At 46.8% G+C, this 27,809-nt stretch overlaps 1 protein-coding gene across 7 annotated transcripts in view; it reads right to left on the reverse strand.

The window, feature by feature from the left end:
- Positions 1 to 4,337: 4,337 nt before the first annotated feature.
- The window catches only part of PRR14L (proline rich 14 like), a 60,173-nt gene continuing 36,701 nt past the window's right edge, over positions 4,338 to 27,809 (reverse strand). For 3 of the 7 annotated variants that reach the window (XM_058656812.1, XM_058656811.1, XM_036496436.2), the window contains 6 exons: positions 19,196 to 24,323; positions 14,975 to 15,046; positions 14,242 to 14,413; positions 13,603 to 13,709; positions 8,360 to 8,431; positions 4,338 to 5,359 (listed from right to left, as the gene is read on the reverse strand). In XM_058656812.1, the coding sequence (XP_058512795.1) occupies positions 5,083 to 5,359; positions 8,360 to 8,431; positions 13,603 to 13,709; positions 14,242 to 14,413; positions 14,975 to 15,046; positions 19,196 to 24,323 (5,828 nt within the window). In that variant the 3' untranslated portion in view covers positions 4,338 to 5,082. Of the gene's footprint in view, positions 5,360 to 8,359; positions 8,432 to 13,602; positions 13,710 to 14,241; positions 14,414 to 14,974; positions 15,047 to 16,823; positions 16,937 to 17,435; positions 17,643 to 18,905; positions 18,995 to 19,195; positions 24,324 to 27,809 lie in introns of those variants that run through there. The other 4 variants (XM_058656816.1, XM_058656817.1, XM_058656815.1 and 1 more) reach the window with 4 other exon arrangements.

Raw genomic sequence — 27,809 nt, forward strand, 5'->3', positions numbered from 1 at the left:
TTTTATTTTTGATAATTTTTACATAGTTGATTAGGGTGCGAAGGGTCAAGGGCTAGAGGAAAGTGGGTGAGACCATTGTTTTCACATTCTTTTTCTCCTTCCTGTATCTGGGAGGAAGGGGGAGAGAACGGAAGCCACACCCAGCCTCCCAACCATCCCAGGGTCCCCGATGTGGGACATGCTCCGAGGGTCCTTCTCAAGTGGCTATGACAGTTCAACAGTTCTGTATTGCTGTTGCTCTCGCCACTCCGTAAGCTTTTTGAAGTACATAGGGAAAGGCGGCAGGTGTCACAAAACAAGAAAAGCAGCCCCTTGGGGGAGGGGGCCGCAAAAACGGGGGTGATCTCCAAGAGACAAAGGGAAATAGGTGGAACGTGAGGGGCAGCTCATCTTCCCTTCCTGGCCTCAGGCCTGCTGCAACACAGATGTACTGTGGAGTAGACGGGCGAGCACACACTGCTGCAGGGTGGATGTGCACACGGCCTGCTCTGAGGAATCCCGAGTGCTTAGTTAGGATGGCATACTGCCTCTGCTTCTGCTCCAGCAATAGTTCAGTGGTCAGTCAAGGACTGGGTTCCCAGCACGCACAGAGGAGGAGACATGGATGGAATTCTTGGCTCCTGGCTTCGGCCTGGCTCAGCCCTGGTTGTTGTCGTCGCCATGTGGGGGGAATGAACCAGTGAATAGAAGCCTATTGTCTCTTCGGTCTTCAAATAACTGTTTAAACTAGTATATGAGAGGCAGAATGGCAGAGACAAGATAATCTATCCCTTGGATTATTCCCCAAACGTTTGCCCACAGCCAGGGGCTGGGTCAGGCCGAGGAGCGCCCAGAGCTCCATCTAGATCTCCACTTGAGTCACTGTTGCTGTCCCCCAGGGCCTGTTTTGGCAGGGAGCTTGCAGTCAGGAGTGGAGTTGGGACTTGATGCCAGACATTCCAGCTGGAGGTGCTGGCACTGGAAGCATCCTAACCAACAGCAGCTTTAGCAGAGGGTGAGTGCATTGGAATGAGTTAATGATTCCTGTGCTATTTAACTCCATAATGTCTAAACAACAACAAAAACACCACACATAGGCCACGGATTTTAACCTGTAACCAAGCCATACAAATAAAATAGCCTAGAGTTACTTTGAAAGGTTTCAAAAAAAAAATTTTTTTTTATTTTCATAAATTAACACACATATAACAGTGAGCGTTTTTAGAGTCACAAACTACCCAAAAAAGAAAAGGGAGTTGCAGGGGCATTATGTAAGCCGGTGTTATCAAAAATGTACAAATTTCACCCAACTCTTGACCATGATCACAGAAATGTTTCAGGCCCAGGCTGAATCAGAGATGCTGAGGCCTCTCACCAAGAATTCAAATCTGACCCAGCACCAGGGAGGGGCTTGTGCAGACACACAATGAACAGGCTTGCAGATACCAAAGAATGCCGTGTTAAATGGTGGGCTACCTGGGGATGCCCCCCGACTCCAGTCAAAATCACTTGTTGCTGCTCACCATGTGGCCAGGTAACAATGTGAGACGGCGATTTTGGCAGAATGAGGTCTTTCTCCCTGTGGGCCAGTGTCTCACATGAAGGTGTGTTGGGTTCTGGCGAGCAGCCTCTCCCACGTCTCCAAGATGGGACACCTTGAACTTCAGGCCACTCAGACTCTGCACACAGCACCCCCTCCCCGCCAATGTGGTGACATGAAGTCCTTCCCATGACACCAGGTGAGGGGTGGGAACTGTACAGAATTCAAGCCAAACCAGGGAATTACAGCAAGCATCCCCTGCATACGTTCCTGGTTTTCCCCCCTCCAGGGGTCAAGCATCACTGCCTACAAGCTGGTCTTCTGTGGCTCTTCCTGCACCTGGGGTTGCTCAGGGAGGTGGACTCCTGGCCTGCAGGCAGAGTGAAGAGCTGTGCAGCTGCTGCAGGCTGCACAGCAGCCCTGGGTGTGCTGCCACAGGTCCACAACCCTGATGCTCTGGGCCTGGTGGGTGGCTGGGTGGGCAACAAGCCACTGAACAAAGTATCACACCCAGAGAGAGCAGGGGTAGGGGGCATCTGGAACCTTGGGTTGGCTCTGGCACCCATGCAGAAGATCCTTTCAGGCAAAACAAACGTAACAGAGTTGATTTTCACAGCTCTTGGAGGAGCACTGAGTTTGGGGATTCACAGCATAAGTTTCTGAGCTCTCCGGGCTCCGAGTATAAGGCAAACGCTACATGTCTTTCCACTGTCCTTCCTCCCGCTGTTAAGGTCAGTAAGGAAAAGTGGACATTATCAGCTTTTATAGGTGAGGTACATTCGAGCTAATGCGGAAATGAAGTGGAAAGGATAAAAAATATACATATAATAAGAGAAACCGACATGAGGAGAGGCAAATATAACTTAGAAAGATGAAAACAAAATGGAAGTTGAACATTTTAATGAAGAGCTGATGGGCAGAACCCTGATGGGACCTGAGATTCCTCCTGCTTTTCCCCACATGACTGCCTGCCGAGGTTGGAGAGTTGCCTTGGAGCGAGTCCGGAGCAGCTCCAACTGTCCAGCCCACACTTGGAAACCAGGCTAATGCTGGGTGCCAGTGGCTGCCTCATGTTTTCCTCATGGTCAGGGACCACGGGCTTTGAGGCCCATGTATGGTTCTGCAGGGGCCCACGTTGGTGGCAAAACTGGACGTTAAGACAGGTGGCATGGCTGAGTGTGGCTGGCACATGGCAGGCTGACTTTAGGCAGCCTGCACTGAGTTTGCAGAGGGGTCCCTTCTTTGGAGCAGAAGTTCCCCAGAGCTGGAGCGCAGGCCAAGAATTCAAGGACAGGCAAGGAGCCCACGTGGGGTCTGACGCCAGTGTTGTAGATGACTGCCCTGGGCCTCATCAAGTGCCACGCTTGTTCATGCACAAACTTGGCCATGTTGGAGGCTCCACAGCTATGCCTGCCTCACTTTTTGCTGGCTGGATGAGGTGACCGCTTTGTCTACACCTGCAGCAGTACTGGGCAGACGGAGATGATGGCTCTCGAGCTGACCAGCAGATACTCATGAGGCTTGTTACCGCTCATCCCCAAGAAAGCAGCATTCAGGGTCTGAGAGCCGTGTGCCCGGGAGAGGTGCCTGAGGTGCGAGACAGGTTGTGTCCGTCCAGTTGGGGCGCAGCAGACGTGGAAGGGCACAGCCTGGCTGGTGTCGCTGAGGGCCTGCGAGGACACGTGGCTGGCTCTGCATCCCTGTTTGGCCCTACCCATAGACAAGCATGTTGTACATTTCACTTTGTCTAATGCTATGTCTGAGGCAGCAGGCATAAAAGGTAAGATGTGGCAACTCTCAGTTCACGCCAGTTTGTTATTGTTGTTCTCCAGTGTGGCACGGACTGCCAACCTGCCGAGGAAAGGCACATAGATCCCCATCATGCTCCCTACGACCAAACTGGGGAAACCAAGGAGAGCTGCCCAGCACCCCTGGATGGCACATTTGCTCTCCTTCATCGCACTTAAGAATGTCCCCGCTGCTTTGACGGCTGCCACCGGTAGTGACTCGTAACAGGACAGGAAGAGGTGACCAGTGTCCTGGGGCTGGCGCTAGCATCCCACCGACCAGCCAAGGAATGTTAGTTTTCTGCACTCTTGTTTTTCTGAGGGAAAGATCCACCAGGAGGGCAGGAAATTGGGGAGCTGGGCAAGGGGACACAGGGACTCTGTGGGAAAAGAAAGAGGCCCCTTGGGGCCTGCTGAGCTCCCAGCTTCCCACTGCCCCGGCAGGCACAGAAGTCCAGAAACTCAGCTACCTCGGGCATTCGACGTTGCCGACAGGCCTGACACAGGAGCGGGTCTCCCCCACCCCTTGAGTGGGACTTCAGGATTCTACTGCAACGACAGGCTGCAGGGGTCTCAAAGTACTACACTGACACCTTTCCCCCCGCCATGGGGCAGGCCAGCCCAGTCAGCCGCAAATACTCAGAGCTGGTCTTTGTCACCACCCAAGCCGTCGTATCACAATTTCGGGTAAGACCCATTGGGACCATAATCACTGACTAGGAGAGAAACCCGCTCTCACAGCACTAAGATAAACACATGTACTTAGTGGGCAAGAATGAAAACCCAGATGAGAAAAAAGTGTCCCCTTCTCTTGAGTTACAGCTAAGGGCTGGAGACAGGGGAAGGGACTGCTGGAAACGAATGAATGAGAAAATGCCTATTCCATGTACCCGCCGGCTAGGTCGAATGCCCATCACATAAGACATGTGTATTGTCTTTCTACTTGATGTCTTTAGAAAGTTGTTTTTTTAAAAAAACAAAACAACAAAAAAAATCACATTTAAAGGCTCCAAACATGCAGCAATAATACAAAAAAAAAAAAAAATCAACATCACAACATTAAAAAGTGCAACTTAGTTCAAATGGGGCCTGGATGGGCTCCTCTGGCACTAGTGACCCATAGTCACAGAGGGAGAGAAAATGATGCGGGGAAAAACCACACACACACACACACACACTCTCTTACACAAACAAGTTTCTGGGCAGACAAGACTCAAAGGACTAGAAAACACAATAGCTCATCTCTCCTCTACTGCTGCCATGAGCCTGTGAGACCAATGAGCAGGACAGGACGCCTGGGCCCCCTTTCTAGAATCTTGGTATAGCACCACCATAGTAAACAAAGTACAAGGGACTTTCACATGGACATGCAAATGCCGTAAGTCCTTGGAATCCTAGTGTTTTACTTGACATCTGCAGCTGCTTCCTCCTGTGGATGGCAGAAACCTGGAGGAGGAGGAGGAGGGGGAGGAGGAAAAAGAGGGGGAAGAGGAGGAGGAGGCCAGATGTCATTCAGGACAGGACCATTTCCGGGACAAAGGGAGCATTCCTGAGGTTCTAGACTCAGCAGTACAAGCAGAGGACCCTCCTTCGCCAGTTCCTAAAAAGGCTGCACCTTGAAACAGGTAAAAATTCATGACCTGTGCATTTTGAGTGGCTTGGGTGTTATGATAAAACCAGACCACCTCTTCTGAGGAAGTCTAAAGAAAAAAATTAAAAACAATAAAAACAATAAAAATAAAATAAAATAGAGACTCTCCCAAACTGAAAAGCTACTCAGCAGTCTGATGGCTGCTCCTGTGCCTCTTCTTGGGCGAAGAAGGTCTCCAGTTCCATCAGTTTCTGTATCAAAAGAGCATCCAGCTCTCGGCTCTGCAGCGCCGCCTTCTGGGCCCTGGTGAAGCTGCCTGCCAGCTTCACTCGGCCTCGGGCTCTTCGCTTTCGCGGGACCGTAAAATCCTGAAATTCTAGAACACGCTTCCTCTTCTGCTGGCTGATGGAGATGAGCGTACCATTTCGTTCCTTGGGTTCCTCGAAGATGGTCTCTAGACACCTAGTGAGAGAGTATGACACAGAGTCACGTGCGTGGTACATCTCCTCGGTCACCAACCCTTCCCACTCAATGGGCCTGGAGCGCCACTAGACCCAACAACTCTTTTTTTGTTGTTTAACAAAGTCAGATACACAGAGGGAAAGATCTTCCATTCATTGACTCACTCCTCAAGTGGCCTCAACGGCGAGAGCTGCACGAATCTGAAGTTAGGAGTCAGGAGCCTCTTCTGGAACTCCCACACAGATGCACGGTCCCAAGACTTTGGGCCATCCTCAACTGCTTTCCCAGGCCACAAGCAGGGAGCTGGATGGGAAACGGGGCTGCCAGGATTAGAACCAGTGTCCATATGGGATCCCCCAGCACACGCAAAGCGAGGACATTAGCTTCTAGGCTACTGTGCCGGGCCCTGACCCAACAACTCTACTCAACTGCTTCCTGTGGCCAGTACCTCCACTCCCTCACAGTGGGGAGAAGGGTAGAATATATGTATTTAGAAATGTTACAAACATATAGAAAAAAAAAATTGAAACTGACCAGAAAAAACTGAAATAACAATCCCCCAACCCTAGGAAGTGTAAATTTTTAACTTTTTTTTAAAGCTAAAAAAAAAAAAAACATTCAACATATACAAACGCACGAATACGTTTATATTATCAAGATTTTTGATGAGCTTATCTAAAGCCAGGAGTCTTATCTGTCTCCAACGAGGGCGCAGGGTCCCAAGGCTTTGGGCCATCCTCAACTGCTTTCCCAGACTGGAACTTAGATAGTATCTTAAACTATGAATCATGGGCCCAGTATGGTAGCCTAATGGCTAAAGGCCTCGCCTTGCATGCACCGGGATCCCATATGGGCGCCGGTTTATGTCATGGTGGCCCTCCTTCCCATCCAGCTCCCTGCTTGTGGCATGGAAAAGCAGTCAAGGACAGCCCTAAGCCTTGGCAGCCTGTACACGTGTGGGAGACCTGGAACAAGCTCCTAGCTTTGGATCGACTCAGCTCAGGCTGTTGAGGTCACTTGGGGAGTGAACCAGCGGCTGCAAGATCTTCCTCTGTCTCTCCTCCATTTGTATATCTGACTTTCCAATAAAGATATATCAATCTTAAAAAAAAAAATCTGTGAGTCATAGAAGTTTCTGTTATAAATTCTTTTAACTTCCTGCGTTTCAGGGGAAAAAAATCATTCTTAGCTTATAAGTTATTACAGAACACATACACACACACAGAGTCACTCCAAAATAACCTGAAGACCTTCTACCATGCTGTAGTATTCAATTTATAGTCTGTTGACTTGTGGCACATACTCTTTATTATGTTATTTAAAAAAATAGATTGCTTTTTTACTTGAGAAGTAAAGAGAAAATGAGCTTACACCTGCTGGTTCGCTCCCTACCTGACTGCCAGGGGGCTAAAGCCTGGAGCGGGAAACTCAAGGAAGTCCTGCCCATGCGTGGCAGCAGCCCCTCCCTCCCACGGTGTGCATGGTCCGAAAGCTGAACTGGGAGCAGAGCAGGGACCTAAGCCCGGGCACCCTCACAGGAGAAGAGTGCCCCCGCCCAGCTGTCATCTCCATTGCTGGGTAACTCCCCTTCCTATCGCTTGCCTTTATGCAAACAGAGCAAACCATATACACAAGGGGATCACTGACACAAATTTTCAGCTCATGTTTCAGTGGCTGTGTGCATTTATTAATTTACATAACTTCAATTTTTTATAAGATCTATTTTTTTAGTATTTATTTTTATTGGGAAGGCAGTTATACAGAGAGGAGAGACAAAGATCTTTCATCTGCTAGTTCACTCCCCGAGTGGCTGCCAATGGGCAGAGCTGAGCTGAACCTAAGCCAGGAGCCCAGAGCTTCCTGTGGGTCTCCCACGCGGGTGCAGGGTCCCAAGGCCTTGGGCCATCCTCGCCTGCTTTCCCAGGCCACAAGCAGGGAGCTGGAAGGGAAGTGGAACAGCTGGGATAAACTGGTGCCCATATGCGACCTCGGGAGTGCAACGCAGGTGAGGACTTTAGCCGCAAGGCTATTGTAGTAGGCCCATTAACTTACATATTTATTGGCTACATGTATACCGTATTCCATTTTAAGGTCGGTTTATAATTTAAGAAGCAGCCCTGTAATGAGTATTTTGCTGTTTCCAATCTTTTTCTATTACTTGCCAATGCTGCAATGAAATAGTCTTGTAGAATACGTTAGAATATTTGTACAAAATTGTCGGATAAAATCCTAGAACTCTCCTGCTAGATCCTTCGTGTTACAGGCACTGCTCTGAAGTACAACTGCTCAAAAGTGGCCAAGTGAAACTATTTCTGTATTTGGGTTTCTAAGCATGTCTGAAGGTCAATGGTTCAGTTCCCAAAGAAGTCAGCACGTTTGCTAAAAACGCAAGTAAAAACAAACAAAAAAAGCTTTTGGTATTTCTTTCCTTTCTTACTGATACTCAAGTGGTGGGAAGGAAATGTACCAATTCTGATAGTGGTAAAACTGCACTGTGGGGAACACACCCAGTGCGGCAGCTGGGGCAGCAGAGGCTCCAGGGAAGAGGAGGCGGAGGGCCTCTCACCGCCAGTGAGTCCTTGGACACACCCTGCTATGTGGCGAACATCCGTGCTTGGCTGGCCAGTTATGCTAGATCAAAGTAGCGCTCCTTATCAATATCTCACACCAATGGTGCCTGGATCATGGTGCCTTGCTAGTTCTCCTGGAACTCCCTGCTTACACACACACGTGACCGAGTTGTATATCAAATGTGATCACAGTAACCGATGTCTGAGCTGAACTATGTTTGAAGTGTTGCTTTGCTGAATGTATATAAACTGGAACCCTGGAAATAAACTGTGTCAGTTGCCCAAGAGAACACTGCCCCCACTTCTTTTCAGCTTCCCCAGGAAGCTGCAAGGTAAATTTGCACGGCACATCAACTCTGTCTGAAGCGAAAGGAGTGGAGATTCAAATCAACCATTTAGTAATTCTTTTTTCTCAGCGTTACGTGCTTACCTGTTTGCTGGAGGAGACTTGTAGTTCTTGTTGGTATATATTTCTTCTAAACTAAACTCTTTCTTCTTTAGCCTGAAAGAATAAAATAGCAAATCTTTACTTCCATTTTTTTACTTATAAGCAGAAACAATATGTACCCATGGAATTTAGTTTACATATTGGGATTTTTTTTTTTTTTTTAGATTTTTACATTCATTTTTATTGCAAAGTCAGATTTACAGAGAGGAGGAGAGACAGAGAGGAAGATCTTCCGTCTGATGATTCACTCCCCAAGTGATCGCAATGGCTGGAGCTGAGCCGATCCGAAGCCAGGATCCAGGAGCTTCTTCTGGGTCTCCAACACGGGTACAGGGTCCAAGGCCCTGGGCCATCCTCGACTGCTTTCCCAGGCCACAAGCAGAGAGCTGGATGGGAAGTGGGGCAGCCGGGATTAGAACTGGCGCCCATATGGGATCCCGGAGCGTTCAAGATGAGGACTTCAGCTGTTAGGCTACCGTGCCAGGCCCCATATTGGGATTGCTATTCATTATGACTATATAACTTCTTTTTATTTATTTTCCCTCTTAATGTTTTTCTTTAGTTGGTTGGTCTTCTCATAACTTCCACCAGGGTTGAAATTCATACCCTCTTAGAGGCTGGCAAGATATTTATCTACTTTAAAGAATTATTTTATTTTATTACAAAGGCAGACATACAGAGAGAAGAGAGAGATCTTGTCTGCTGCTTTATTCCCCAAGTGGCTGCAACAGCTGGAGCAGAGCTGTTGAAGCCAGGAGCCAGGTACAGGGTCCCAAGGCTTTGGGCCATTCTCTACTACTTTCGCAGGCCATAAGCAGGGAGCTGGATAGGAAGTGGAGCAGCTGGGATATGATCTGGCATCCATATGGGATCCCTATATGTGCAAGGTGAGGATTTAGTCACTAGGCTATTGTGCCAGGCCCTGCCAAGACTTTTAATGAGCACACTTAGCTTACAAATCGGAGTCAACAATTTGTATCCTTTCCCCAAATCATACAAGGTCTAAAGAATTTTAAGGCCCAATCAACATTTTCCCAAGTTATTTTTGTGATAATCTGTCTTCATTTTTACCTTATATTTTATTGAAGAAATTAGGCCATTTGGCCAGACTTTATCTTTGTAAAATTTAAGAAAAACTTTATTTATGTGAAATAGGAGAGATAGAGAAAAAATTTCATCTGCTTTTTCACTTCCCAAATACTCACAAGAGCCAAAGTTTGGCCAGCCTAAAACCAGTAGGTGCAACTCAATCCAGGTCACCCACCACGGGGAGGTTGGGTAGGAAGCCAAGTTCTTGAGCCATTATCTGCTGTAGCCACCCAGGGACACCAACTACATGTCCACAGAACTCCCGTGCCAAGTGTCTGCCTCCTCATTCCCTTCGTATGGCGTCATGGTGTCATTTAACATGTTATTTGTTTTTTTTTTTTTTTAAGATTTATTTATTTTCTTACAAAGTCAGATGTATAGAGAGAAGGAGAGAGAGGAAGATCTTCTGTCCGATGATTCACTCCCCAAGTGAGCGCAACAGCTGGTGCTGCGTCGATCCGAAGCCGGGAACCTGGAACCTCTTCTGGGTCTCCCATGGGGGTGCAGGATCTCAATGCATTGGGCCGTCCTCGACTGCTTTCCCAAGCCACAAGCGGGGAGCTGGATGGGAAGTGGAGCTGCCGGGATTACAGCCGGCACCCATATGGGATCCCAATGTGTTCAAGGAGAGGACTTTTTAACTGCTAGGCCACGGTGCCGGGCCCTTAACACGTTATTTGGATCCAAATATACGGGAAGTACTCCAATTTATATAAAGTGCCAACTAAAAGTTAAACTCTCTTTAGAAGCAAGACTTTCAGGTGAGGTATATCAAATAAATGCCCAAAAGAGTTCACAGAAAGTGGAATTAATAAGCAGATTGTTTAATTAAACATTTTTTTTTAATCTATGAGTTTAGAATAAATACGCAGGGCTGACGTGATGCGTCAACTAGTTAGTCCCTCAAGCGCCAGCATCCCATATGCATGCCAGTGTGTGTCCCAGCTGCACCACTCTTTAATCCAGCTCCCTACCTGTGACCTGGGAAAGCAGTGGAGGAGAGCTCAAAGCCCTGGGACCTTGCACCCATGTGGGAGACACAGAAGAAGCTCCTGGCTCCTGGTTTCACATTCGCTCAGCTCTGGCCACTGTGGCCATTTAGGCAGTGAACCAGCAAATGGAACAGCTTTCTCTGCATGTCTGTTCTTTCCTCTGTAAATCTACCTTTCCAATAAAAATAAATGATTCTTATTTAAAAAATGCATTTCCACAAATCTTTTGAAGACCTTTCCACCCCTGCAACCTCACAGACATAATCTAAATTGTCAAGTTTTCTGACATTCACCAGGCAGAATCCAGAGGCAGAGTCAATATGGAGTATATGGTAAAAGCAGCCCAGGTTCTTTCCCATTATCTACTCATCTCCAAAACAGTGAATTCACACCCCAATCGCCTCCAAAGATAGCCAATGGGTTGTCTTATTTTGGCAAAGGCTCACTAGGCACTATGGGTTTGTACACATGGCTCATGTACCGACTCCTTTGGAGATTCATCTGAAAGTACATGAAAAATGCATTGGGCCTGGCATGCCTAGCGGCTAAAGGCCTCGCCTTGAACACACCGGATCCCATATGGGTGCCTGTTCTAGTCCCGGCAGCTCCACTTCCCATCCAGCTCCCTGCTTGTGGCCTGGGAAAGCAGTTGAGGACAGCCCAAAGCCTTGGGACCCTGCACCCGTGTGGGAGACCTGGAAGAGGTTCCTGGTTCCCGGTTTCGGATCGCCACAGCACCGGCCGTTGCGCTCACTTGGGGAGTGAATCATCGGACGGAAGATCTTCTTCTCTGTCTCTCTTCATCTCTGTATATCTTTGTAATAAAAATAAATAAAATTGGGCTCGGCAGCGTGGCCTAGTGGCTAAGGTCTTCGCCTTGATCCCATGTGGCCGCTGGTTCTAATCCCGGCAGCTCCACTTCCTCTCTGTCTCTCCTCCTCTCAGTATATCTGACTTTGTAATAAAAATAAAATAAATCTTAAAAGAAAAAAAATTAAATAAATAAATAAATAAAATCTTAAAAAAAAAAAAAGGAAAAGAAAAAAAGAAAAATACATTGCTGGAATAATGGAAATACAAATTAGAATCCCAATGATGCATAATCTCACTCTGATTAGAATGGCTATCATCAAGAAAATGGAACTCTTACATAGCAGCAGTGCAGGCAATGCGAAAATAGTACAGAGTCTGGCACAGTAGCCTAGTGGCTAAAGTCTTCGCCTTGCACGCACCGGGATCCCATATGGGTGTAGGTTCGTGTCCTGGTGGCCCTGCTTCTCATCCAGCTCCCTCCTTGTGACCTGGGAAAGCAAGTGAGGATGGCCCAAAGCCTTGGGACCCTGCACCCACGAAGGAGACCCAGAGGAAGCTCCTGGCTTCGGATCGGATTGGCTCTGTCCGTTGCGGCTGCTTGGGGAGTAAAACAACGTATGGATAATCTTCTTCTCTGTCTCTCCTCCTGTGTATTTGACTTTTCAATAAAAAGAAATAAATCTTGGGCCTGGCGTGGTAGCTTAGCAGCTAAAGTCCTCGTCTTGCATGAGCTTGGATCCTATATGGATGCCAGTTCTAACCCTGGTGGCTGTTTCCCATAGAGCTCCCTGCTTGTGGCCTGGGAAAGCAGTTGAGGATGGTCCAAAGCCTTGGGACCCTGCACCTGTGTGGGAGACCTGGAAAGAGGTTCCAGGCTCTTGGCTTCGGATTGGCTCAGCTCCGGCCATCGAGGTCACCTGTGGCGTGAACCAGGTGACAGAGCTCTTCCTTTTTGTCTCTCCTTCTCTCTGTAAATGTGACTTTCCAATAAAAATAAAAATAAAAAAATAAATGTATATATATGTTCTATGATATAGTTCTTAATGTTTTAGATACTTTAATAAAGATTTGTTGTTTTTTAATTGGAAAGGCAGGTCAGGTTTACAGGAGAGGAGAGATACATCTTCCATTTGCTGGTTCATTTCCCAAATGGCTGCAATGGCTGGAGCTAAGCCATCCCAAAACCAGGATCCAGGAGTTTCTTCTGGGTCTCCCACATGGATGCAGGGTTCCATAGTTGTGGGCCATCCTCTGTTGCTTTCCCAATCCAAAGCAGGGAGCTGGATGGGAAGTAGAGTAGCCTGAATATGAACTGGTGCCCATAAGGGATCTCAACACTTCGAAGGTTAATCATTTATCTGCTGGGCCCAGATCACTTTCTTAAAATTCAAGTTAACATATTTACTTGAATTAGAAAAGAAAAAGGTTAAGAGGAGTGACGTAATGCCATTGAATGCTCTGGTTCTGCCAGGGCTGGCACTGCAGCACAGCACTTTCAGCCCTCACCTGCAGGCTCAACATCCTGTATGGAAGTCAGTTCAACTCCTAGCTGTTGTACTTCCTGTCCAGCTCCCTGCCTTCTTTTTTTTTTTCCTTTTAAGATTTTATTTATTTTTATTGTAAAAGGCACATTTGCAGAGGGAAGGAGAAACAGAGGAATATCTTCCAACCACTGGTTCACTCCTCAAATGGTTACAATGACCAGAGCTGAGCTGATCTGACACTGGGTGCCAGGAGCCTCTTCTGGATCTCCTATTAGGGCGCCTGGGGCATCCTCTGCTGCTTTTCCAGGCTCTCAACAGGTTGGAAGATTGGAAGCAGAATAACGAGGACACGATCTGGCACTGATATGGGACGCTGGCACTAGCAGGCAGAGGATCAGCATGCTGATCTACCGTGTTGTACACTGGAGATCTTTGTAAAAAATTAAACTCAGGAGATTTGGGTGCTTTCCTAGTTTGGTAAATAGAGTTTTGGCTCTGGGTTTGGAGAAACCTGTGACTGACAGGTAAAGAAGTATTAGGTATGCCTGGGCTGACACTGGAAACGATCTCCGTATCCTTACCTAAACATGCGACAATCACTCCCAGTGGGTTGGGAGGGTAAGAGGCATGAGCTCAAGTGCTGTACACAAAAGGGCAGCCTAACTCACGTTGGGCACAGTGAGTGCATTAAGTGTTAGTCAGAAGGCACCAAAATATCCTCGCACTTTGCTAATACTCACCTTGACAACTCATTCTTGAGGGTAAGATTCCTAGAAGTGCAATAAATGATGCAGATGTTACAACTATTTACGGGGTGTTCAAACTCTGTCTCAGAGTAGGGGCTCACCTTTTGGGTCGAGGAAGGCCCATGGGGGTGAGGTTAGGATCTGGTTTCGGAATCGTTTTCCGGATGCGAATCTGTGAGACTTTCTTTAGCCTCTTCTCTGGCTCAGCCTGTGGATGGTCAAATTGTATGATATACTGAAATGCATAAATACATCCCTTCTCTTGACACTCAGGATATTGTTTCATCAGCTTATAGATGATGTCTGTAAGTGGTTTTTGACAAATTCCCTTTTCTATTCCTGTTGTGCTTTCCACATTGGCTCCCATCATACTATTAAAACGATATTGTATGTTTGGTTCTAGATAATGAGATAATAAATGTCTATCACTGTTGGCAAATGTTACCAAAATTCAAGAAAATTATCATTCACTCAAACATCATTATTTCCTAATCTTTTAATGCAAAAGACAGAGCCATGGTCCAATTTTCTAAACATTGCTTTATATATATACTGTATAGATCTGGAAAAGTGTAGACTGAGATATCCAATTCTGTTACTTGTCAAGCAAAAAAAAAAAAAAAAAAAAAATTCTTGCATGGTGTTTAGCTAAGGTGAAAGTTGGTAGGTCAGGACGGTCCAGGGCCATGAGTCCATGATGGCATCACCACCCCCAGAACCCAGCAGCGGTTGCCACTTACTTCTTTCTGTTCCGGAGGGCTGCTCTGTGGCCGTGGGCAGGCTGCTGTCATCCCATCAAGCTCATCAAATCCAGGAACTGGGAACTCAGAGGAAGTAAGCAGGAGCTTGCTGACAGCTGGTTCCGTTACCAAGCAAGACTTTGGTACCAAGGCGGGGAACGAAGGTTCTAACCTAGTGTCAACAAAAGAGAAAAAATCCAAAAGGGCTTCACTTTCCACCTCCAGCATATTCTGAACTCCTGGCATACAGCTAAAGACTTCCCTTCCTCCAAGGATGATATCTCCAGTCAACCTGTTTTGTAGCGGACTTCCTGACACAGCCTGTGTCCAACAAGCAGAAAACTACAAGGAAAAGATATTTCATCAGGATAGAGTTGCTTCATACGATAAAATGTAAAAGGGGAAGAGACTTTTGAGGGCAGATGACACTTAGTGAACTGAACAAATACCTGATACTCAAGTGACATCAATCGCATCTATTGACCGAGGTTGGCTAAAGGACAGGCCATGAAATAGCGTGAGGGGATAGTTCTGACACAGTAAACTGGTTAGTGCTATTCATTGTACCCCTCTAATCACTACCTATAATAAAACACAGGTGAATTTCAGAGATGTGTACCTGAGAAATGTAGATCAGTTCATAGTCATGCCATGCTTGACTCGCAACTGCACACACAGACACAACACACTCAGGTCACACTGTGTGCCATGCCGTTCACCAGTGGGACCTTACCTCAGCTGGCTGCCGCTGGTGCTATGTGTAGCTTCCAAGCCTGGAAGAGGCACATATGGTAACATGGTGTGGCTGAAGTGAAGCAAAAGCAACAGGTTAGCACCATGGGCAGGCAAGATTAGGATTCTACTATAGGTACTGGCATAATTACATCTCAGGGAGACAATAAATAAATAGATACATAAACTAAAAAAAATTCATTGCCAAATATATGAAAACCTGAAAACCACAAGAATTATACTACTATGGAGTCAGATGGTTATTTTCCAACTTAAATCAAAAAGAAAAGCAAACAAAACAGATAGCAAGAAAAATGGGATGAAGACTTTGAGTCTCATACCTTCTAGCTAATTTAAGTGATTATTATTATTTTTTAAACATTAAGGATAAAAGTGCACTGCTCAGCTCTGAATTAATTCTATTAGAACAAATTTTGCCAGTTATTAGAACTTCACAAAAAAAAAAATCAAGGAGAAAGCTATTTATTTGCCCATACAACATGGCAGTGTAGAAGCCAACGATGAATAGAACTGGCTCCTTTATGATGATGCCCTTGTGGGTCCCAAAATAATATTAATCACTTGTAGATGCACTGATCTACGATGCTGGAGTGTTTTCTGCCTCTCAAAGCAAAACCAGCATCAATTTCTCCTGAGTTTAGAACACAGCATAGGTTTAGTTAACAAGGTGTTTGTGTGACGCCCATACAACCCATCTCCTCTCTTTGCTTAACAGCAATGAAATACACAGGCAATTCAGGTTCTGGAATAACATTTAGCACCAACTCAAGCTTCCCTAAGCGGTACAGCAAAAAGTAAGAGGGGCAGGGAAGAATACTGGAAAAGGAGCAAACCAGTCTAGGAAGCAAGGCCTTTGGTTCTTGTTCTAGATCAATGGACACCCTAGTCAGCCGAGGCAAAGTCATCGCCTGCGATGCTGACCGTGCCATATGGGCAATGTTTGAGTCTCAGGTGCTCTACTTCCAATTCAGCTGACTGCTAATGGCTGAAGGAAAAGCAACGAAAGATTGCCCAAGTACTTGGGCCCCTATACCCACGTGGGAGATATGGAAGAAGTTCCTGGTTTCTGGAACCAGTAGATGGAAGAGTCTCCTCTCTCTGCCTCTCCAATTCTGACTTCCAAATAAACAAATATTAAGAAACCCCAATGGTTTAGAGGTAAAAGCTGTGGGCCCCACACACACAGCAGAGAGCAATAAGTCAGTGACATGTCATTACCGTACTAGAAGACTAAAAGCAGTACATCATCTTTTAAAATCCCATGAAGCATCCCAACTGTGCTTTGTGGCTGCCTTATTTGTTACCCATACCAATGTGCCAGCACAGTTGCCTACATGTGTGTGTGTGTGTTTAAAGAAATGTGAGGAAGACAGGGAACATCGGGTCATTACAAGCCACTTAAGCCCCTGGGCAGGGTGGGGTTGCATATAGCCTGTGGAAAGGGGTCTGAGGACGTACTGGAGTGAGGGCATGTTTGGCAGGGGAGGAATGACTTTCAGGGACTTGCATGGACTGGACCACTGCAATCAGGTAGGTGAGGGAGCTGAGATGGAGTGGTTTTAGAGGGGGGAAAACTGGAAGGCATGTCTGGATCAGGGCGAGGCACCTGCCCACATGGGAGACCTGGGCTGGGCTAAATAGCATCACTTGCTGCCCGCTGACACACACAAAAGTTGGGGCTAGGAGTCATGTCTGCCTGGACTAGGCCATAGTGCCTGCCTGTGAGTTTCGGAGCAAGGGTTAAGCATCGTCAGGCTGGGCTGTAGCACCCACTAGAATGCAAAAGAACTGATCTAGAGGCAGATTCTATAGGAAACCTTTGGGCTCACCTCTGTTGGAGTGCAGCACCTGTTGGTCTGCTCAGGGAGATGGGGATGGTGAAGGGCTGAACCATGCTGGGCCAGTGCAGTTCCCAACAGCACATGCAAAGGCTGGGACTGAGGGTAGACCACAAGATAGGTCCCGGCACCCTCCAGTGCATGTGGCATCCAGGGCTGGGAATAGGCCTGGCAGGGGAACTTGGGAACCCCCTGGTATGCTATAGCTCCTCCTGGGGGGCACAATAGCACTGGGGGTGGGCTGGGCCCAACAAGAATGCAGTATTGCTCAGCAGTTGTGTAAGCCAAGTATGGGGGCAGGCTGGTCTGGGCCAGACCACAATATCTGCTGGTATGTGTGGCAGCCAGGCCAGGGTATGGGCTGTGCCTGGCTGTGCCATGCCAGGCTAAGTCAAATCACTTGCCAACATGTGCCAGACCTGTGTGGTAATGGGCCTGGTAAGGGGAACTTTGCGTACTTCCCCACTAGTCTGCAGCTCAGAGCTAGAGCTGGGAGCAGACTGGCCTGTCTGCACGCATATGGGCTGGGCAGGGGCAGGCCAGACTGGGCTAGTGACGTTCCAGTATGCACTGGTGCTTGTGAGAGCCAGAATGAATGTGGAACAAGCCAGGCCGGGATACAGCATCCGCTGGCTCACATGAGAGTCGGGTCAGGGGGTGGCCTAGGCTGTAGCACTCACTGGTGGTAGCCAGAATGGGTGCAGGCCAACTAGCTGGGTTGCAGCACCCACGGGCATGTGCAAGTTCCACTGTTGTCCTCCATCACTGGGTGCTGATGCAGTCTGATAGCAAGGAGGAGCCCTTCCCCCACTGTAGACACAGGAGAAAGAAAAATTGAAACATTTGTCTCAACTACCTTCCCTCCATACCTCAACTCTTCCCGTCCTAGAGACTTGAATGGGTGTGCCTCTCTCTCAACTATGCAAACAATATTAAAAATAAAAATAAAGAAAAATTCATTTATGGAGTTTTTTTTTTTTTTTTTTTTAGCTAGGATGCTTAGGGAACTACAAAATATGTAACAGTTTTTTAATTGTCACTTAGGATGATTCTATACAGGGTCTCTCCCAGGCTGTTTGGATATTCGGGGGATTTTTGCTACTTCTGGTTAATTTTTTCAACTATAGCAATAGTTAGAAGGAAAATGCAGAAACTTTAATGTTTTGTTATCCAAAGAAGTACAAATAGGAGGGTTTACTGGCCTGGCCCAATCTCAGCTGCTGGGGAATCAATCAGTGGGTAGATGATGTCTCTGTGTGTCTCTATTTGCCAAATAAAGTCAAAGTATTTAAGAAAAAAAAAGTTAAGGACTCAACGCGCAGGTGCTAAAGTCCTCACCTTGCACACACTGGCATCCCATATGGGAGCCGGTTCTAATCCTGACAGCCCCACTTTCCATCTAGCTCTATGCTTGTGGCCGGGGAAAGCAGCCACGGATGGCCCTAAGCTTTGGGACTATACCACCCACATGGGAGACCTGGAAGAGGCTTTGGGCTCCTGGCTTTGAATTGGCACAGCTTCAGCCGCTGCAGCAGTTTGGGCAGTGAATCAGCAATCAGAAGAGCTCTGTTTCTCCTCCTCTCTGTATATCTGACTTTCCAATAAAAAATTAATAAAATAAATAAATAAATTTAAAAGGCAGATGTCCATAAGCTAGATTTAGTTGCAGTTACACAATATTTGATTTTTCATACATCAAATACTGAGTTACACATTGGATACATAATGCTTTGTGAACAACGTATAATTACAAGTCGGAATTATTTGTCACTATTTTCAGTCTTTTTTAATGGGTACTTGTTTCTTCCAAAGTAGGGGTGGGGAGAGCAAGAAAAGACACTCAGAAGACTTGATAGTACATAGATTGAAATGGACAGAAAAAGAATTGGAAAATGAGCGGGAGAGGACTGACGTGGTCCACACTGAAGAACTACCATTGCAGGGCAGGGGTTTGGTACACAGCCAGCCAGGAGACTGCTCGGGACACCCTCAGGCTGTCCTGCAGTCCATGTTCTGCTCCCGACTGCAGCTCCCTGCTAACATGCACCTGGGAGGCAGCATGTGTTCACATACCTAGCTGGGTCCCTCGTATCCGCACGGGAGACCCAGATGGAGTTCCTGGCTTCCAGCTTCCGGGGGACTCAACCCAGGCTCTTTGCCAGCTTTGGGGAAGGAACCAGCAGATAGATGAGAGATCTTTTTGTCTCTCTGCCTTTTTGCTAAAACAACTAAGCAAACTATTTTTAGAAAAGAAAGCTGTTGCATTTGCTCAGCAGCGGGCTAGCAAGGTAAAACAGAAAAGGCAGACACAAACAGAACGTTAGCAGGGACATTTGCATGAGACAGGTTTGACTTTTTTTTACCTGCTTGTGGTGTCCAGATTCAGGTGCTCCTTGCTGGGAGTGGGATGAAGAGCAGAGATTTCCAAGGAGCAGGCAGAAGGTCCGTGCTGGCTCCAGATGGACAGCACCCTGCCCACCGAGTAGGGCAGGGAACAGAAGACTTTGTTGGCTATGGAGGCTGGAGACCGCAACCCCTTCAAGCCCTGTGTAAACTGGGTCATGAAGAACCTCTGCACAGTCGGCATATGACTGGAGAAGCTCCGTTTTTTGGTCCAGATTCGGTAACATCCTGGGGAACAAAGTGCTAGGAGCGTGTGAAGGCCAAGGACAGAGCAGTCTGCGCTGGTCTCGACTAGGGCAGTGCCTCTGTAGTCCCGGGGAGGAGATGGAGGCTGTGGAGGAGCCTGAGTGCGTGCCTGACCGTGGAGGCCAGTCTCGTCCCTGAACATGGCCGTCCCAGGGCAACTGTGGGACAAGAACAGAGAAAAGGCCCACTTGGGAGGTGGCGACGGGCAATGGACAGCCTCTCCTGAGGTGAGCCTGGCTGGAGCACAGTGCTCTGGGAAAGTCCTCGAGGACTCAGCCAGGCAGTCTGAGTGGAAGGACACTGGGAAGATTTTGGAGCCAAACAGCAGTGATGGCATCTCGTGGCTCACATTTACGAAGCTCATTTTCATGGCATCGAGAGAATAAAGTGCCAAGGACTTACTGCTGGGCCTCTTATCCCACGCACCAGCTGCGAGATACACATTCAGCGGCATTGTATTGCAGGAAAAGCCATCCAGGAGCCTTTTGTATCGCAGCCGCTTGTAGCTTCTGGCGTTTGGAAGAAGCTCAAAGGAGCATCGCCGATACCGTGTAAGTTTCTGGGGCTTGGTGGCTGGCGCAAGTCTGGAGGCAAGGACGGACAGCTTGTTTAGTAAGGCTGATTCTTTGGTAGGCTTCCTAAAATTCAGGCTCCTCAGGGGATGGCACGGAGTAGCCTTCCGCTTTGGTATGGGGATCACCAAGCTCCGGGGAGGAACGGGGTCAGGTTCTGATCGCATGGGTGCAGACACAGCGCAGGAACTGAGAAGCCTGTAGGCTTTTGTGGAGATGGGATCTGGGGAACCCTTTAATAAGGCAGAACTTCTTGCTTTACTGATCTTTCTCCCCACACCGACTGGCTCTTGACAGGACACTTTCTTACACGTTCGATGGGGCTGCTTCTTCACCGGAAGCATCCCTTTCTGACGGGATGTGCTCCCAAAGGCACCGCGTAGCTGATCACACCCAGCAGCGCTGGGATCTTGCACTCTCTGGGGGTCACCAGGGAGGCAAGGGCCTGCGCTCAACTCATTGTCCTGCACTGGATGACATAAGCTTTCCTCTTTTGGGTCTTTCAACTTCTGAATCTGTGCAGTGTCACCCTTGGCCGGCTCTGCCCTGCTGACAACTTTTGCCAGGGCATCCTCGTCTTGGTTGGCTTCGGGTTGGTTTCTGTCCTGCGCCTCATTTGCGGAAGCAGCAGATGATGAGCATGGTTCTAAGGCTTCTTTCTGGCGGCTATGCTGCTCTTCCTTCTGCCACACGCTGCTCGACGTGGCCTTAATTTGTTGTCTGCCTGCATCACCAGGCCTCTTCCGGCACGTACAGGTCTGAAAGGCCTTGTGCATATCACCGCCGCCACCACCAACACGTTTTCTGCTACTCATGCCAGACTCCTCCCCAGCAGTTAAGCGACCCCGTGGTTTACTCTGATGTTCTTCAGTCTCGTTGCTAGTTTCTGTTTGCGCTGTCACAGGCAAATGTCTAGGACACTCTTTGCCAGCGTTCTCCTCCAGGCTGATGTGTGTGCCGTCTCCCTCACTACAATGACTCCCATCCCTGGGGAGGCCTTCCTTTGTCTCTTGCAGGGCTGTGCAGACCTTTTGGTTTTCCTCACCTTCTGGCTTAAGAATGTCTTTCAGGTCAGCTTCTTCACTGTTAACATTTGCTTCTGAATCTTCTTGAGCAGACACACACAGAGGCGTAGTTATCTTAATGGATTCCGGGCTCCCTACAGAGACATAGTTCTCATGTTGGCCTTCAGGAGACAATTCTCTCGAGGAAATTTCAGAGATATTTTCCTTGTCAAATTGAAAACTCACCTCTATGTGTGATCCCTCCGTCACTCTTTGTGTTTCTTTCTGAGATGCTCTTTCACTTTGCTGTTTGTGACAAATGTTTAAAGATGTGTCTATTCTATCCAATTTCTCACAAGAGTCCGGACATTGTTGCGCCTCACAGTCTTTTAAACACTGGCAAAGTTTCTCTTTGCATGATGTTTTTATTCCAAGAGATCCCACTGTAGCAGCAGCAACAGCATTTGGGAAACCTGAGTCCTGTTCGGATGTTCCTATACAGGCACCATCTGTCTGAGGCAAGGTACTTTGTAAGGTTTCTTGGACTGCCAGTCTACCTTGCCTTTCATCACTACCAACTGTGCTAGATAGTCTCACACCCAACATGCCTTGTGTGGCCTCATTAACGTGGTCTGTGTAGACAACATCTGCCATGTTTTGTGTGAACTCCTCACAAGCAGAAACGCTTTCCAGGGCTCCCTCTAGAATGTCTTGCTTTGGAACACAAGAGAATGGGTTAGTACTGTCTGGACTGACTGGTTGTTCTGGTGGGTTGTCACTTCTGTCCACATCAGGCTCTGTGCTGGCCTCCCTCCGGTCACTGTCTGCTAGGTCCTTGGCTGGTTTATCTTTGCATCTGTGTTTCCCTGACCTGTTTTGGTTACTCTGCCAATCAAGGACTTCATCTGCCTCATGACGGAGAGCTTCAGCTGCTGGGTTCACATTTTTACAACTGGAGAAGGTAACAGTGGGAGCCTGGTCCAACAATCTCTCAGGGCTTGGAATGTTTGCAGATTGGTTAAGTCCCTGTGGAGCACAATCAGAGATGTTACAGTTACAAAACGCAGAATGTCTCAGTACCTCTTTTTCCTTTCTTTCTACCCTTTCCTCACTGGGTTTGATGCGAACGGAGGTTTTGTTGGACAATCCATTACTTAACACCCCTGCTGCCATTCTGTTTCTGAATTTATCTTCAGGAAAGCTGTCTTTAGTTCGCAACCCAGCACGTTCACCTTCCTCTGAGGTATACCTCACTTTACAAGTGCTACTTTCCACAGCATCTTCCCTTCTCTGGGAGTGGGGATCACTGTGTCGAACAGCATTTTTACATTTTGTTACTGAAAAGTCACCAATGGCCAGGGTGATTTTGCCAGACTCAAAAGCAGCACAGGCAAGACACGTGTCCTCTTCCGGCACACTTTCTCTTACGCAAAGGCCACTGGGGGTATGCAGAAACTGAACCTTCTCAAATTCTGTAACCTGTTGAGGCGAAGCAGATGCCTCCTTATTGGACAGAGGCCTGGAATGTACATCTTCGGTTCCTGAATCAGCTGTCTCTCCCTCTTTTTTGAGGTTTCCCGCTTTGATGTTTAAGGTGGGACTGTTTGAGGAGGCACCACAGGTTTCACGACTTGGTGGAGAGAGGTCGTTCACTTTTGTCTTCACGGGGATGGTTCGGGACTCAGCAGCGATGTCTGCTCCACCTTCTAATGGAGGCTCGTGGCTTTGCTGCGCACCTTCACGTGCTGGGAAAGGCATCTCTCTGCTTTCGTTAAGTTCAGAGACTGTTGGCAATTCTGTGTGGTCTTCAGAATTAAGGGACACTTGTTGATTAGAAACACATTCACTTTCTACTTTGTTTATAGTCAGTTCATTGGTATAAGAAAGTTTATTTCTCTCACGGGGAATGCCCTGTTCATCTACACATGGACAATTATCACCCTGTGAGCTCTGTACAGTTTTTTTGGACTCAGTTCTATAACCGAGCTCTGGAAATGTTGGTAACCGAGCAGCAGCACCTTTCATGGATTTGGACAGGTCATTAAGTATAGACCTTCCCTGATCCTCTGGCATTGAACTCACAAGTGATTTTTTTTCAGACCGAAAATCATCACATGGTACTTCATTTAAAAGAGCATCGCTATTCAGATTTCTCTGGACACTAAGTAAGGAGTTCGAGTCTTTACTACTACAAATCTTTTCTTGTAACACGTCTGGTTCTGCAGTGGCTGTCCATTTTGGTTCCTCGGTCTGCAGTGAGGAGGAAAAACTACTTGGTTGAGTGTGTCCGCCTAGGTGGCTCACAGCAGTCAAACTTTCTCTGTGATCCTTAGCATTTGTCAAATTATTTTGACTATCTGAGAAAATTTTCAGATTTTCATTATTGTGGATTGTTAGTTCCATGGTTTCAATACCACAACTGGGCCCTGCAGACACAGAGCTCTCTGTATGGAGACTGCCTAGAATGCAATGGCTCTTGAGGACATTTTCCTTTGGAGAACCAACGGTTTCTTTCTCATCTGAACAACACTCACTGGCAGCCATTGTTGGCTGTTTGCCATTAACAACGAACAGGTCCCCTCGTTCACCAACAGGAGTCAAAAGCTGTGCTCCATTCTCTTCTTTGGAAGTGAAGTTCTTGCTTGGATCACCTTCACCCAAGTGGGAATTGTCTGTCTTCTCAGCAGATCCCTTCAGCAAACCATCATTTTCAAAACTGTATTTTTCTAAGGACATTCTGGATTCTAGACCAGTCGAATTGGAGAAATACGGCACATCTGATTTTTCCTTTAAAGACTCTATAGGGACTGTGTTTCTTGTGGCTGGGAGATTGGCATGCACGGAACTGTGTTTTTCACTAGGGTGACTAAGAATTTGCTGCTGATTGTCATCTGCTTCACAGACAAGGTGTGACTTATGCAACTCTTCCTTCCCACTGTCTACTTGGGAAATGGTACTGTTTCCTGGTAACCGAGAAGGACAAGTTTTTAATTCTCCACATTCTTTTTCTTTAGCGGTTGCTTCTGTTACTCCAGGATCCACAAGATTTAAAAGCTTTAGGGAACTTAATGTGCTGGTTTCTGAAACCTCACCACTGGTCATGACTCTGTCTACTTCTGGGTCTTTCCTGCACCCAGCTGACAGACCTTTACTCACATGGCCGTTCTCGTGTCCTTCATCATTATCCGTCTCAGTCCCATTGACCTTCATACCTTGTACTTCAGTGGATTTTAGCAGAGTTTCATTTACAATCTGTACATTTCCTTCTGCATAAAGAAATAGAATTCCCAAATCAGTAAACAATCATTTAAAATAAAAAACCAGTTATTCCACTTTATCACACAACACATGGCAACATCTAAAAAGACACCACTGAAAAACAACTGCAAAATTACAGGGCAATACCACTGGTTTTGTGCTTATCTGAAAAACAGGGCAGAGGTCAAGTAACTACAAACAAAGACCTTCATCTAAATCTTACCCAACATTCATGCATGGAAGCTGGACAATTAGATACAATCTGGAGACAAAGGTCTAACTCAGAGTCTTAAGAAACTTCCATTTTAAAACATTATTTGAATTTAGATAACTCACAGATAAATTTGCTCTTGGAAAAGGAAAAATCGGGCATGGCGTGGTGGTCTAGCTAAAGTCCTTGCCTTGTATGCGCTGGGATCACATATGGGCGCCGGTTCTAATCCCGGCAGCTCCACTTTCCATCCAGCTCTCTGCTTGTGGCCTGGGAAGGCAGTCAAGGACGGCCCAAAGCCTTGGGACCCTGTACCTGTGAGGGAGACCTGGAAGAAGTCCCTGGCTCCTGGCTTTGGACTGGCGCAGCACAGGCAGTTGCTCTCACTTGGGGAGTGAATCATCGGACGGAAGATCTTCCTCTCTGTCTCTCGTCTTCTCTGTATATCTGACTTAGTAATAAAAATAAATAAATCTTAAAAAAAAAAGAAAAATTACATATAAACTTTGTGTAAAAGAGATTAATCTATTAGCCTTGAAACCAGTTACCTGGAAAAACTATCTTTGTAAAAGATTGAGTTGATAATTATTGAAAATCAGTGATACACATTTGAGAATTTATTATACTTTTGAAAGAGTCTGAAAAGGTTTTAAATGATTCATAAGGGAAAACTTTCTAAGCAGAATATAAATGCACCTCATAGAGCAGCTCTACTATAAAATTTATCTGAAATCCAGGAACAGGATACAACAAAAAGAAATTTCCTAAAGTTTTAAATTACAAAAATATTTCCATCACTTTTATTTGTAGAAATCAAATCCAAAGCTCTACATATGCACACGTGTATGCCTGGGTACTTCTCACAGAAAATTGAACGAACCACCACCAGCAGCGACAGTTACGGCCTATATGAAGAGGGTCAATCCTGACTCAGCTTCATGCTGATGTGACTAGCAGGCAAGAGAGGATGGCCAAGCACCTAGGTTCCTGCCCTCCATGGGGAAGACCGGGATGGAGCTCAAGGCTTCAGCCTGCCTCAGCCCCGGCTGGTACAGGCATCCGGGGAGTGAATCAATGCGTAAGATGTCTCTCTGCCAGTCTGCCATTTCACTAAACACATCTTAAAAGAGAGACAGAAAGAGAGAGTGAGTGAGCTATGACTCAGGAGCCAGGTCAGCGAGGCTTGAATCTTCACTCTGGGCTATTTACCTCTTTCAGCCTCAGTTTCCTCATGGTTATATTGAGGGTTAAATTAAATAACCTCACTAAAACACCACCTGCTACAATGCCTGCCTAATAAAGGAAAGGTGGTGCCTTTCCTTGGCTCTGTTTTAATTCTTAATTTTACAGGACTAACAACAATGAAAGTAAAAACAAGCAGGCATGAAACATTATTTCAAAATGTTCAGTTTTATGCCACAGAAGGGTTAACTACAGATAATGACGATACGCTGTGTATTTCAAAAAGGTTAGAAGAAAGGACTCTAAAATCTTTTTAACCACAAAAAGCCAAATGTTTGAGGACATGTCCACGTTCATCTCGATTTTAACACCATACAATGGTTCCACCATGCATGGAAACTTCACATGACAATGAACCAGGTACAGTTTTACAAGTCAGTTAAAAAAATTTAGAGTCAGCAAACATTAAATGGTAGATTTACACTAGAGTTAGAAGTATACACATACACCAGTCATTAAGAAATGGCAGCCTTAAAATCCTAACTCCCCACGCAATACTGCTCATTGTGAAATTGCCTCATTCTCCGTATCATGGCAGTCACTCTATTTATGGGTCTCTAGCATGAAAACACCCGGTGGTTTTATCATCTCTCTCTCTGTCGCATTCACCAGACCTCCTGCGTTTATTCTGAGCCTTTCTTCTTCTCCAGCACCATCTCCACTGCATTCCTCACTGTATCTGCTCAGAAACACTGAATAACTCTTCAACCAACCCCAAGCTGTTTAGATATGTTTCAAAAGACTGGGGAACACTGACCTAATTGTCATCCTCTGGAATGCATGAAGATACAGCTACTATAGGACTATTGTAAAGATTACAGAAACTGATACAAGTGAAGTTCTTAGAACCTAGAAACTCGTTACATAATGATTGAAACAACCTTGAAAAAAGAAAAACCAGCTTGGGAGATTCAATTCTGATTTTAACTCATACTTTGCTACTGTGTCAAATAATGTGTTACTAGCGTAGGATAGATAAGAAACCAATGGAACAAAATGAAGAGCCTGAAACAGGGTTGTGTGGTGGTTCAATGGCTAAATCCTCATCTTTTTTTTTTTTTTTTAGATTTATTTATTTTTATTACAAAGTCGGATATACAGAGAGGAGAGACAAAGATCTTCCGTCTGATGAACCACTCCCCAAGTGGCCACAATGGCGGGAGCTGAGCCAATCCGGAGCCAGGAGCCAAGAACCTCTTCTGGGTCTCCCACGCGGGCGCAGGGTCCCAAAGCTTTAGGCCGTGTTCAACTGCTTTCCCAGGCCACAGGCAGGGAGCTGGGAAGCAGGGCTGCCGGGATTAGAACAGGCACCCATACGGGACCTCGGTGCGTGCGAGGTAAGCACCTTAACCACTATGCTATCGCACAGGGCCCTAAATCCTCATCTTGTAAGCACCGGGATCATATATGGGCGAGCTTTGCTTTGTGTCCTGGCTGTACCACTTCCCTTCTAGCTCCCTGCTTATAGACTGGCAAAGCAGTGGAGGTCCAAAGCCTTGAGATCTGGCACCCACACAGGAGACCTGGAAGAAGCTCCTGGATTAAGACTGGTCTATCTCTAGCTGTTGTGGCCACTAGGGGAATGAACCGGTAATGGAACATCTTCCTTCCTTTCTTTCTCTCTGAAAATCTGCCTGAGAGGCAAAAAGTGACAGTTCAAGTTGCTGGGTCCTGCCATATGGAAGACTCCAGTTGAGTTCTGGATCTTTAGTTGGCTCACTTTGGGCTTATGCAGGTGTTTAAACAGTCAACCAGCAATTAAAGATCTCTGCTGGGCCTGGTGTGGAGGCCTAGAAGCTGGAGTTTTCTCTTTGCACGCCCCAGGATCCCATATGGGCGCCGGTTCTAATTCCGGCTGCCAGGCTTCCCATCCATGCTTGTGGCCCCGAAAAGCAGTAGAGGACAGCCCAAAGCCTTGGTACCCTGCATCCATGTGGCCGACCCAGAGGAAGCTCCAGGCTTTGGATCGGCTCAGCTCCACCCACTGTGGCCACTTGGAGTGAGTCAGTGGATGGAAGATCTGCCTTTCCAATACAATGGT

Source organism: Ochotona princeps, chromosome 29 (assembly GCF_030435755.1).
Source record: "Ochotona princeps isolate mOchPri1 chromosome 29, mOchPri1.hap1, whole genome shotgun sequence".
NCBI classification, from domain to species: Eukaryota; Metazoa; Chordata; class Mammalia; order Lagomorpha; family Ochotonidae; genus Ochotona; species Ochotona princeps.